General features: G+C 48.8%; 1 protein-coding gene across 2 annotated transcripts; it reads left to right on the top strand.

The window, feature by feature from the left end:
* Positions 1-97: 97 nt before the first annotated feature.
* Positions 98-11,502, top strand: SMIM7 (small integral membrane protein 7). 2 transcript variants are annotated; one of them, XM_026500445.4, is made up of 5 exons: positions 98-1,016; positions 1,100-1,141; positions 1,625-1,677; positions 5,469-5,559; positions 10,386-11,502. In XM_026500445.4, exons 1-5 carry the CDS (start codon positions 991-993, stop codon positions 10,399-10,401), a joined length of 228 nt encoding a protein of 75 aa, XP_026356230.1. In that variant the 5' UTR covers positions 98-990; the 3' UTR covers positions 10,402-11,502. The 2 variants fall into 2 exon arrangements, with proteins under 2 accessions (XP_026356230.1, XP_057167598.1); XM_057311615.1 differs by lacking the exons at positions 98-1,016; positions 1,100-1,141 and adding an exon at positions 1,163-1,526 and having other exon boundaries at positions 1,599-1,677.
* Positions 11,503-11,976: the final 474 nt, after the last annotated feature.

Genomic DNA, 11,976 nt, shown 5'->3' with positions numbered 1-11,976 from the left:
GCCCCTGCGGGAGAGGAGGGACGACCGCTGGCCCCGGGGCGGGTCGTGGGGCCGTCCTGTCCCATAAAGCCCAGCAGGGTGTCCCATACTCCGTCCCTCGGGCGATCACGAACCCCTTCAGCCCAGCGAGGCAAGGTGTAGAAGGCCCTGTGGTGTGAGTTGGGACAGGGTAGCTGTCTACTGGGGGTCCTTCCCGTACGGAGCTCACCCAGAAGGAACGAATCAGTCAAGACCCTGTCCCGGTGGGACTCAAATGGGATCCATGTCCTCTCGAGCCCTTGGATCGGGATCTGCATCCTCTGTGGGGTCTCGACCAGTTGTGAACCCCATCGTCCCGTGCCCTAGAGGGTCAAGATCCCGGTCCTCTTCGGAGCTGTCATGACCCTAGTCCTCTATGGGGCTCTGTAAGTCATGACTTCCATTCCGTCCCGGGATCCCTGTTCTCCGAAGGGACAGCTCGGTCGGACCTCCGCCCCCCGTAGCTCCAGGCTAGTGGGGAACCCTGCCTTCCATTTGGCCCAGGAGGAACATCCTCCCCGCGGGAGTCCATGCCCGGGAGAGCCCAATGCATCAGGATCCATTCCCCTGCGCAGCTCAGTGGTCAGGAGGCCGGGTTTCTCCGAGAGCCGCGTGCGAGACCCCAGCCCAGAAGGCAGAGCTACGGCGCTAATTCTCCAGCTCGCAGGGGCCTCACGCCTGCGCGGCACGCCTCCAATGCGTAACCCAGTCTCGCCCCGGATGACTCCACTCCCGGGTGATGTCACACCCTCGCCCCGCCCCTCTTCGCTACCCTCGGGCCTCCCTAGCGAGAAGGGGCGCTAGTTCTTTCCTAAAGAGGCCTGGCCTGCAGAGGGCGGGACCCTGCCTGCCTTGGCCTTCGATTGGACCAGCCCTCGCCAGCGCAGCTTCGGGATTGGTCCTCTCGTGCTCTTCTCTCCTCCCCCTCCGGGACTTCCGTTTCCGGTTCTGACGGACGCTTCGGCCGTAACGATGATCGGGGACATCCTGCTGTTTGGGTAATTAGGGGGGGCCAGAGGCTGGGGTAAGAAGGGTTAGAGGTACGAGGGGCGGCCCAGGTAACCTCATTCTCCCTTCGCAGGACGCTGCTGATGAACGCAGGGGCGGTGCTCAACTTTAAGCTGTGAGTAGGCCGCTTTGGATCGCGGCTCCACCCAGGGGACCCGTAGCCCCGCCTCTCGAGCGTGGGCCCGCCCCGCGCCGTAGGCCACGCCCTTAAGCCCCAGCCCTCCCTCTGGCCACGCCTCCAGCCTGGTCCATCCTCCTGTGACCCTTCGCTCCACGGTGGCTGGAAATAGAAGCTCTCCGTTTCCCGAGGATCTCTCTTCTCGCATCCCGGAGAGCCCCCAACTCCCCCCCAAACTTCTTAGCCCTATTCTGTACCCACGGACCAACCTCTCCACCTTGGTGGCTGCAGGCCTGTGATTGGCAGGTAGATGATGGCCCAGAAAGGGGCATTGAAACACCCGAGGTCACACAGCAACCCAGCTGCAGGGCTAGAGCCGAAAGTGAGTGTCCGAGGCCCTCTGAGCTGGAGGTCAGGGCCAGGGGATCGAGTGGTCTTTATGTCCCACCAAAAGTGGACATCATCTGTTCCTCTTTGTAGGAAAAAGAAGGACACACAGGGCTTTGGGGAGGAGTCGAGGGAGCCCAGCACAGGTAAGGCCTCCTTTCTGGACTCTGAAATTGGTCCATTTCAGAGAGGACAATTTTTTCTCACCAAGCCCTACCTTAGTTTTCTTTTCAGTAGTGTGTGTGTGTGTGTGTGTGTGTGTGTGTGTGTGATTGCGAGAGGGAGAGATGGGCCTGCCAAGATGTGCTGTTCTTTCTGCTCACCTCCGTCACCCTCTTCTTTGTCCTGTCAAACCTCCCTGCATATGTCACCACTCATATAACTTCCTACAGTCATGATTTTCCTTTATGAATACTATCATTTGGCTAATACTTGTCCCTCATACTTGCTCTTGCTTGTTTTGGCCCATTCCTCTGTCCTTGTGGTGCCCATCCTCCAGCATGAATGAATGAATGAATAAACAAGTAGCCATTGCTTTCAGAGTGCTGAAGACGTAATTAGATGCCAACATTAGCTTTCAAATAAATCAGATGTCACATAAAAATTCAGATGTCTGGTTTATCAAGAAAAATCTGAACATCCTACAGCTCAGGGTTCAAGCAACCTCTTGGCACGTATTGGATGAAAATGAAAAGAAAGGATCCCATTGAGGCAGGGCCTGTGGTCTCTACCTCATCCCAGCCCCAACCCCCTCATCTTTATATCATCTCACCTGTCCTCGGGGCCCTGGAATTTATTCATGTAACTATTTGAAACCTAATGGACCTGCACGTGACTCCTGTGTCCATGCATCATTCACCAAGCATTTATCGAGCATCTGCCACATGGTGGCCACTGTCCTGGATGCTGGCGATATGGCAGAGAACAAGACACATGAAATTCCTGCCTTATGGGTTGTACTACTCGGGTTGGACAAGCAGTTCCTAAACAAGGAACAAATGGTGACGGAAGTGAGGAGAGGTGACGACAGGGATGGGGTTGCTGCTCCAGCTGCAGTGTGTGGAGGGAAGGACCCCTGAGCAGGTGGCACTGCAGCCAGGGCGGTGGGTGCCATGATGGAGTGTTGCATGGGAACGATAGGAACCCCGAGAACAGTGACTTGAATGACGACCAGACCTCTCCCTTTTATTGGGGGCCTACCTGGTGGTGTCTGTTTTGTTAGCTGCTTCTTGTGGGTGTGTCACTCCACCTCCAGCCCTAAAAGGTAAAAGGCATTTTCCCATTTTACAGACAAGGAAACTGAGGCTCAGGGCTGTGGCTTGACTTGTGTGTGGCCACGTGTGAAATCAGTGACAGCATCCTGATTGCACCTCGATTTTTCTGACCCCAGAGGTTGTCCCTTCAGTCACTAGAGCATCCATCCATTCGTTCTTTCGTTCATATGTTCATTCAGCTGTATATATCGCTTACCCGCGTTGTGGAAGGTACTATACCAACTCCTGGGGCTCTGGTCTAGATATCTAAATTCGGGGCTGGGGTAGGGGGTGGGAGGGTAGAAGAGCTTGGTGGCGGTGAGAGTGTCGGTGACAAGGACAGTCACAACAGTGACTTCCCTCTGATCAGGGGCTCTCTGCACATCTCCTTCCAGCCAGCAGTCTGTGCTTACTGCTGCTACTGCAGAGAATGCCCCCCTCCCTGTGCCTGGCTCACCCTCGATACCATAGTGGCTGCATTTGTTGAGAGCCGTCTGTGTGCCAGGCACTGCGCTAGGTCTTCCTAGTCGCTCGGCACTCCCATTTACATAGGAGGAAACCGGGACATATGTAGGCCGGGGACTGAGCAAGGTCACCTGGGTGGAAGGGCAGTAAACTCCTGCCCGTGTTTAAGGTCAGAGCTTATGCACTTCCTCGAAGCTTTCTGACCCCCCACTCCCCGACAAGGGCGAGGTTGGCATGCCCCCATTGTATGCTCCCATGGCACTGGCCATGGTGAATAATCAGGTGTGTGATTACTTGTTTAGTATTTGTCCTGCGTGTGAGCTTCTTAGGGCAGGGATACCTGCCTTGGTCCTCCCTGTATTCCCTGCACTTGGCTGTGGCCTGGAACAAGTGGCCATCACTTAGCATCTGTTAAAGGTAGGAGAGCCTGTTTTTGTGATGGTGGGCCCAGAGAAGGACCTTGTCAGGCAGCGCCTCTCAGGCATCCTGGGGCTGGACCCCTGTTTGACATTTGCAATCTGGGCTGGGCTGCATGTGGCTATGCCCGTGGGTTGGATGATACCAGACTCGTCTAAACTGTGTTCAGCAAGACTGTGTGTGCTTATCGTGTGCTTGGATGGTGCAGTGGTGCCAGGTGGCTGTGTGAATTTCTGAGTTCCCGCCTGGTATTCTGTACTTATGGGACAGCCCTGGTCTATAGATGACACTTTAGGTAGCACCCTTGTAGATTACCCCACATGGACCCATTCATTTCACTCTGGAGGATTAAAGAGGTGAGTGGCTTAAAACCCTGGAGGAAGGGTCTGGAACCCACGCCTCTGGAGTCTTAATGTACCAAGTTGCTTCCTCTTGGAACAGGTTCTGTTCTGTGGCAGGGGACTAGAGTTAAGTCACCATCAAAGCAGAACTCCTCTTTTACTTGCCTGAATTAGTATGCTTTTTCAGGTGCCAACACTGAAAACCCAGCCCAAAGTCTTTAGAGCAAACAGAAACCTCCAAGGGTGGGACTGTTTTCAGGCACCCCCGGCCTCAGGGCTCAAACCAGCCCTCCTGTGTGTGACCCCACCAGCTCTCGTTCCTTCTGGGTTGGTTTTATTATCAAGCCAGCTTGTGTTGACAAAAGATGACCCCAGAGCAGGGCTTGGCCCAGGGTTCTGTAACGGTCAGATCATAAACATTTTTGGCTTTGTGGGTCATTCCTTGTCTGGTGCAGCATGTCAGCTCTGTTCTTTGAAAGCAGCCATGGGAGATACAGGCATACCTTGTTTCATTGTGCTTCTTTATCGTGCTTTGCAGATACTGTATTTTTACAAACTGAAGGTTTGTGTCAACCCTGTGCAGGCAGGTCTCTTGGCACCATTTTTCCAACAGGTTTGCTGACCTCGTGTCTCTATGTCACATTTTGGTAATTCTTGCAGTTTTCCAAACTTTTTCATTATTGTCATATTTGTTCTGGTGATCTGCGATCAGTGATTACGACTTGCTGAAGGCTCAGATGATGCTTAGTGTTTGTTAGTGGTATTTTTGTAATTCACGTACTGACATTTTTTAGTTGTAATGCTACTGCACACTTAATAGACCATAGTATAGTGTAAACATAACTTTTATAGGCACTGGGAGATCAAAACATTCATTTGACTTGCTTTCTTGCGGTGTTCTGGAACCGAACCCACAATATCTCCAAGGTATACCTGTATATAAATGAGCGGGCATGGGTGTATTTTGATACATGTGAATTTCATGCAATTTCTGTGTCTCACAAGATACTCTGTTGATTTTCTTTTTAACCATTAAAAAGTCTTTAAAAACATTTTTAGCTCGTGGGCCACACAGAAACAGGTGGTAGGGGCTGGCTTTGGCCCATGGGCCATAGTTTGCCAACGCCTGCCCTAAAGGACTGGGCTTACGCCTTCCAACCCAGAAAGGCTGACAGAAGCAAGTGCCTCCTCCCCAGTAGTTGGAACAAAAGTCCCAGGACTGACTCTCACTGGGCAGACTTGGGTCACGTGCCCCTCCCTGAGCCAGTCAGAGGCTGGGGTCTCTCAGGGGTTGCTCAGTGGCAAGCTCTGTCAGAGTGCCAAGGGCTGGGGAGCAGAGGCGACCCGCAGGAAGTGCCGTGCTGCCCCCAGAACGGGGCGGATGGAAGCTGCAGAAGCATACTGCAGCCACGACAACAGAAATGTCGGCAGTGCTTGTAAAAACGCGTTCTGACTTTCCAGGTGACAACATTCGGGAGTTCTTACTGAGCCTCAGATACTTCCGGATCTTCATCGCCCTGTGGAATGTCTTCATGATGTTCTGCATGATCGTGTAAGTCTGACCTGCCCGTCCCCTTCATTGTCCTGTCCTCGGTGTCATTCTCCAGAATGACCCACTGGATGCCCATTCTCTGTCTTCTCTCTCTGCGCTTTCACGTCCCGCTTTCTGCTTAGAAAATAAGAACTCTCCCCATCTAGAGAGGGAAGCAGGGTCTACAGAGGTTAAACTGTGTCACTGTGGTCTAGGCTGGAGCTTTGATTGGAACATGGTGTTCTCCAAGTCCTGGCTGTTCTGGTGCCTCAGCAGAGGCTGCCAAGAGATGCCTTCCCTCAAGCCCATGGCCCTGTTGACCTCTTGCCAGCTGTGCTGTGTTTAGCCTATACTTGGTGTCTGCCAAGGTGGAAAGTGTGGCTTAATGGCCAGTGTGCTGCTGGGTCCTGCTCCTGTCCCGCTGGTAGCCCTCAGAAGTGTATTTCAGACTTTTCTCTGTTTTCATGCCCGTTTTTCATTTCCTCGTTAGGCTTAAGAAAATCTAATCAGCTTGGTTTTCCTTCCAGCATTGGGGCCTTAACGATTCTCATGAATTGTGAGACTCAAGAGTAAACAGGCTCAGGGGAATAACCGTAGGAGAATCTGGCGTGTTAGCATCTGGGCTAATCGTGCTGGGCTGGTCCCATTCTTCCCACTGAAGAGGAAGAGAATGAAAAGTCGGCTCTCCTGAGTAATTGAGATGCTGAATTTGGGGTTGCTGGGTGGTCCTTGTGCCAGCCCAGTGGCTGTTTGAGGGGATGATTCCAGGACTTAGGAGTTTCACCATGCCACCGGACAGTGTTTTAGAGCCCAGAATGAGCACCGTGATGTATGTCCAGAGAAGCCCTTTTTGGGAGCTCGGATGAGACCTGCGCAGGTGCAGAGAGGGCTGGTGAAGAGATCAGGGAATTTGCAGAAGAGGATGGGGAATATAACTAGGATTCATGGGAAGTAGAACAGCGTTGGTCTTTCCAGGTTCCCACCCGTCCTTCCTTCCTTCATCTATTTATTTACAACTATCCAGCGTGGGCTGCGCCTTGGGCTTATAGCTGACACCAAGATAGCCATCGTCCTTGCCATCAGCGAATGCACAGTATAGCAGATGGGACAGGGACCGAGAAACAAATAGGGAAAAGTGACTCATGAGGCGAATGGGAGGCCTTCAGTTTAGGTGATGGTCGGGAAGAGGCTCACAGAGAAGTGCTATTTAAATCAAAACCTAAAGAACGAGAGGAAGCCTTGCTATTTGCAGAGCTGAAGAGAGGCATGGGAGCACATGCACAGGTCCGAGGCAGGGCAGAACTCTGTGTGTTCGTTATTCTTTTCTGTCTATTGGCTTCATTCATCTTCTTGCCCAACTAGCTCCCTTTACTGCTCATCTGCTGGCCCGTGACCAAGATGGTCACCTTAGGCTCTGTGACCTCCTAGCTCAGCTCAAGACTATCTTTGTCTGTAGCCTGGTGTCCTGATTTTGCTTCCTGGGAGCAGAGCCTGCTTGACCTAGCTAGGTGTGACCCAGGTCCAGTGAGATTGGAGCTATCCTGATTGCAGCATAATCACTGAGGTCGAATCAGCAAACCACGGCCCATGGGCCATATCTATCTGCTTCCTGTTTTCATGCATGAAGTTTTATTGTCAGGCAGCCACACCCATTTCTGTGACTGCATTTGCAGCAGAGGGGTTGACACCATGTGACAGAAACTGCCTGGCCTGCAAAGCCCAGACTACTTACTGTGGCTTTTTTGCCAACCCCTGACCTGGGCCCCCCTATTCAGTAGATGCCACGAGTGAGGGAAGATCCTTTTCAGAAAGGACTCTGTTCAGGGAGGCAGTGGCCGGCTTTCCCAGGGTATGAAAAAGCTGGAAATCATCTAAATGTCCAAGAACAGGGGAAGAGTCAGGTAGCTCAGAAGGACGCCCAGACGAGCCGCCATCGCGGCTTCATCACTGATGATGTGCTGCACGTTCTGTCTGCACAGGGGAGCGTTTCGAAAGCAAAGAAGGCGGGGTGTCACTTACATGCACACTCTGGCCTCCGCTGCGATTTACATGCAGTAAACACTGAATAAATGCCCGAAGTCTGTGGAGAAAACACTTCTGGCCAGGGAATTGGAAGGATCTACTTCAGGCTGTCCACAGAGGTGACCATGCTCGGATCACTGAGGAGATTAACAGGGCCTGAGGGGGTCCTCCCCACACCCACTTTTATATTGCTTGAACTGAGCTACTTGGGAAATTTTAAGAAGTCATGAAAAACTTGAAATACAGAGAGAAATGTGCCTGGGTGTTTAGGGACCGAGTATTGGTATCTGCAATTTAACTATGAAACATACCAAGAATAAGGTAGACAGATAATTGAATTAGGTACGCTGTAAGGCAGTTATTTTTTTATTTATCATTTATTTATTTGAGAGAGAGTGAGTGAGAGCATGAGCAGGAGGAGGAGCAGAGGGAGAAGCAGACTCCCCACTGAGCAGGGAGCCAGACGTGGGGCTGGATCCCAGGACCCTGGGATCCTGACCTGAGCTGAAGGCAGACACTTAACGGACTGAGCCACCCAGGCGCCCCAAGCAAAGTTCTTTGTTGTTTTTTAATTTGACAGAGAGAGAGAGCGCATGGGGGAGGGGCAGAGAGGGAGAGAGCGAATCCCAAGCAGAGTCCCTGCTGAACCTGGAGCCGGATGTGGGGCTCCATCCCACGACCCCCGAGATCGTGACCTGAGCCGAAATCAAGAGTCGGAGCCTCAACTGACTGAGCCACCCAGGCGCCCACGTAAAGCAAAGTGTGAATTGTAGAATGGAGGTGGTATATATGCGGGTGTTCACTGAACTGTTCTTTTAACTATTATATAAGTTAAAATCTTCAAAATAAAGTACTGCGTGGGACAATACGGAGAAAATGTGGGTGTCAAATCATGGAGCAAGGTTAATAAGTGAAAAGTAGAAGTCAGTCTTCACAAGTCAGTATTTTGTAGTATATTCACAGGGTTGTGAAACCACCATAATGCAATTCTAGAACGTTTTCGTCACCCCAAAGGGAAACCTCATCCCCATTAAGCAGTGACTGCCTCTTCTTCCCTCCAGCCTCTGGTAACCACCTATCTGCTTTCTGTCGTTATGGATTTGCTAGTTCGGATATTTCCCCTACACGGAGTCGTAACAATACATGGCCCTTTTTGTGTCCGGCTTCTTCCACGCAGTGTGATGTCTTAAAGGTTCCAGCGTGTTGTGGTGTGTGTCAGCACTGCATTCCTCTCTGTGCCTGAAGAATAGTCCATTGTATGTCTGTGCCGCAGCTTGTTTATCTGCTCATCAGTCGATGGTATCTGCAATGTTTCCATTTTTTTGGCTGTTTATGAACATCGCTGATACAAACGCTGGTGTTCAAGTTTGTGGGTAGGCAGACTTAAGTTTTCGGTTCTGTCTGGTATATACCCAGGAGTGAAATTGCTGGGTCATATGGTAACTCTATATTTATCTTTTTTGAGGTTCTGCCAGACCATTTTTTAAAAGTAGCTGCAGCAATTTGCCTTCCCACCAGTAGTGTGTGATGGTTCCAATTTCCCCCACATCCTTGCCAACGCTTGTTATTGTCAGTCTTTTTGATTAGAGCCATCCTAGTGGACACGAAGGTTGATGAGCATTTCCCTAGTGGTTAATGACATTGAGCCTCTCTTCATGTGCTTATTGGTCATTTGTATACCTTCTTTGGAAAAATGTCTATTTAGGTCCTTTGTCCATTTTTAAATTGGGTTATAACTGAGTTATAAGAGTTCTTTTTATAGTCTAGAAACCAGTCCCTTTTCAGGTAACATGCTTTGTAAGTATCTTCTCCCATTCTCTGGGTTGTCTTTTCACTTTCTCGATGATAGTCCTTTGAAGCACAAAAAAAACCCTTAATTTTGATGAAGTCCAGTCTATCTATTTCTCCTTTTGTCGCTTGTGCTTTTTGTGTTGTAGCTAAAAATCATTGCCCAACCCAAGGTCATGAAGATTTAGGCTTAAGTTTTCTTTTAAGAGTTTTGTAGTTTTAATTTTAATAGTTAGGTCTATGATCTACTTTGAGGTAATTTTTGCATATGGTGTGAGATAGGGATCCAGCTTCATTCTTTTGCACGTGGTGATCCTGCCCCATCTCTTGTTCTTTTTTCACAAAACCTTTTTATCTTGAAAAGAGTTTAGATTTATAGAAATGTTGCAATAACAGAGTTCCCATGTATATATATCTTTTTAACAGCTCTATGGTTTTCCCCTGTAGACCTCTGTCATAACTTACGTACCCATTCTCAACTTCATGGGTTTTTTTAATACACTTTCCAGGCCTTTCCTATTCAGATTTCCTTCAATGAACAGAGTTAACTGTAATCATCTGTTTACTCAAAAAAAATCATCTTTTTTTTCAATTTACGAAAGTCATCATTGACGTGAAGTAATAAAGAATGGACTAAAATAAAATGTTACAGATTCTGATGAAGTAGATACTTTCTTAAATAGCTTTTTTCTTTTTAAAATGTACCGGTTGGGGGGCGCCTGGGTGGCTCAGTCAGTTAAGCATCCGACTCTTGCTGTTAGCTCAGGTCTTGATCTCAGGGACGTGAGTTCAAGCCCCACATTGGGCTCCATGCTGGGTGTGGAGCCTACTTAAATAAAATAAATAAAATAAAATGTACCGTTTGGTAGCGTTAAGTATATTCATGTTGTGTATCAGAAGAGTTACTTATAAAATCGTAAGTAATATAAAATCATCTTAATAATAGTAACATAAAATATTTTCTGAAAGTGTTTTCCGAGCTATAGCTTTACATCCTTCCTGTCCTCACGGACATCTCTGCCCTCTGAATTTTCCAGGCTGTTTGGCTCCTGAGCCCCAGATACTCACCTTCCTGGGAACCAGGAACCAGGAAACACCTTCCCAGATGCCGAGTCTCCCTTTCTCCGTTTGTGACGACTTCAAGAATGGTTTTGACCGGAAAACCAGCGACCTTCCCAGAAAGCCCAAGTTCGTGGTGGGTGGAAAAAATGTTCACCAAGCTGCACACGGCTTCCCAGCCACGTCATTGTTTTCTTTTCAAAGATATTTTCACTTTGGTCTCTGCGTTGAAATACTGTCTACTTAAGGAGTTTTAGGAGGGTGTATGGAAGGGAATGTGATAACATTGCATTCCCCAGGTAAAAGAACGTCGTGTAGATTGTTTTTTTAGATTGGAATTCCTCTTCTAGCAAGCTTCTACTAGAAACTCATTTCTGGATATTTCTTGGTTTATTTTTAATAACCATTCTTTTTGGTTCAAATTATACAGATTTTTCAAAATAATTTTTATCTGGGGATCTGAAACAGAAAGGTTGGCTTTTAAGATTAATGCAGCCTCTTTATTGGACTGTGTTGAGGAATAACAAGCGAGTTCATTGTTTCTGGGCCTGTGTCCAAATTCCTTTCCTGTCTCGATGGGCTCTGCTTGGCCACTGAGTGCCTCTGAGGTCATCCCCAGGACTTGAAGGGTGAAGCATTACTGCTTCCCGTGGAAGAGAGGTACAGAACAGTTGGCAGGGGCAGATATGGGTGTTATGAGAAATTTTGCCCTGCCTTGCAGCCCTCTGTGAAAGTAACCCTTGGGGCCATTAAATGTAGAGTTTCAAGAATGAGAGTGACTTACGTGGGGATACTGGGACCCTAGTTGTGAAAGTTTGGAATTTGAGTCTTCTTTTCAAGTGAGCGATTCCAAGGTTGAAAAGCAGTGAGCCTCAAAATAACAGCATTTTGCACAGAACCTCCTTGGAAAGGCAGGTCCTTTATCGCCAAAATGCAATGCCAGTGGTCAACACCTAGATCCTACAGGTGTTTTGACTTGTTTGTTGTGGGTTTTGAATTCCTGATTTGCTGGTAAACCCGGTGGGAGGAAAAACTAAATATGCAGACTTTTCAGAACTAAGAAGTACTGAAAATAAAGCTCATTTCTAAAAAGGATCTTTTGTTTATACATTTTTTTAACCAAGAAATTATCTGACTTCCAACTAGAGTTGTTTTGAATTACACTGTGGGGAACATGGAGGATTCATTTTGGAGGCTGTCAAAAAGTCAGAAGAGAAGCAATGTTAGATTTCCCATTTTGGATTTTCCTTAATAATAACCAGGCCAGAATTGGGCAAAAGGTCTTTTGACTTGGTTGCTTTGGGAAGTATTGAAAGAGCCAGTCAGAACAGTGGGGTTTTGCTAGATGAGGGGCAAATCCACTTTTACTGCTGCTTAGCTGACGTCATTCTCCTTCACTGCTTCTGTAATTTATTCCCTTGTCAAACCCGGGCCTATGGTTTGTTAGTAGCTGGGAACGTAGCTGCTGAATGGAGCTTCGCACAGGCCTGTGTCCTTGTCGGCAAGAACAGACGCGCAGAGATCTTGGCTGGTCACTCCTCAAGCTGTGTCAATGGTGCGAGGAAACCT

Source organism: Ursus arctos, unplaced genomic scaffold (genome assembly GCF_023065955.2).
Source record: "Ursus arctos isolate Adak ecotype North America unplaced genomic scaffold, UrsArc2.0 scaffold_14, whole genome shotgun sequence".
NCBI classification, from domain to species: domain Eukaryota; kingdom Metazoa; phylum Chordata; class Mammalia; order Carnivora; family Ursidae; genus Ursus; species Ursus arctos.
Note: the sequence above shows the minus strand (reverse complement) of the source record. Positions and strands in the feature narration are given on the sequence as shown.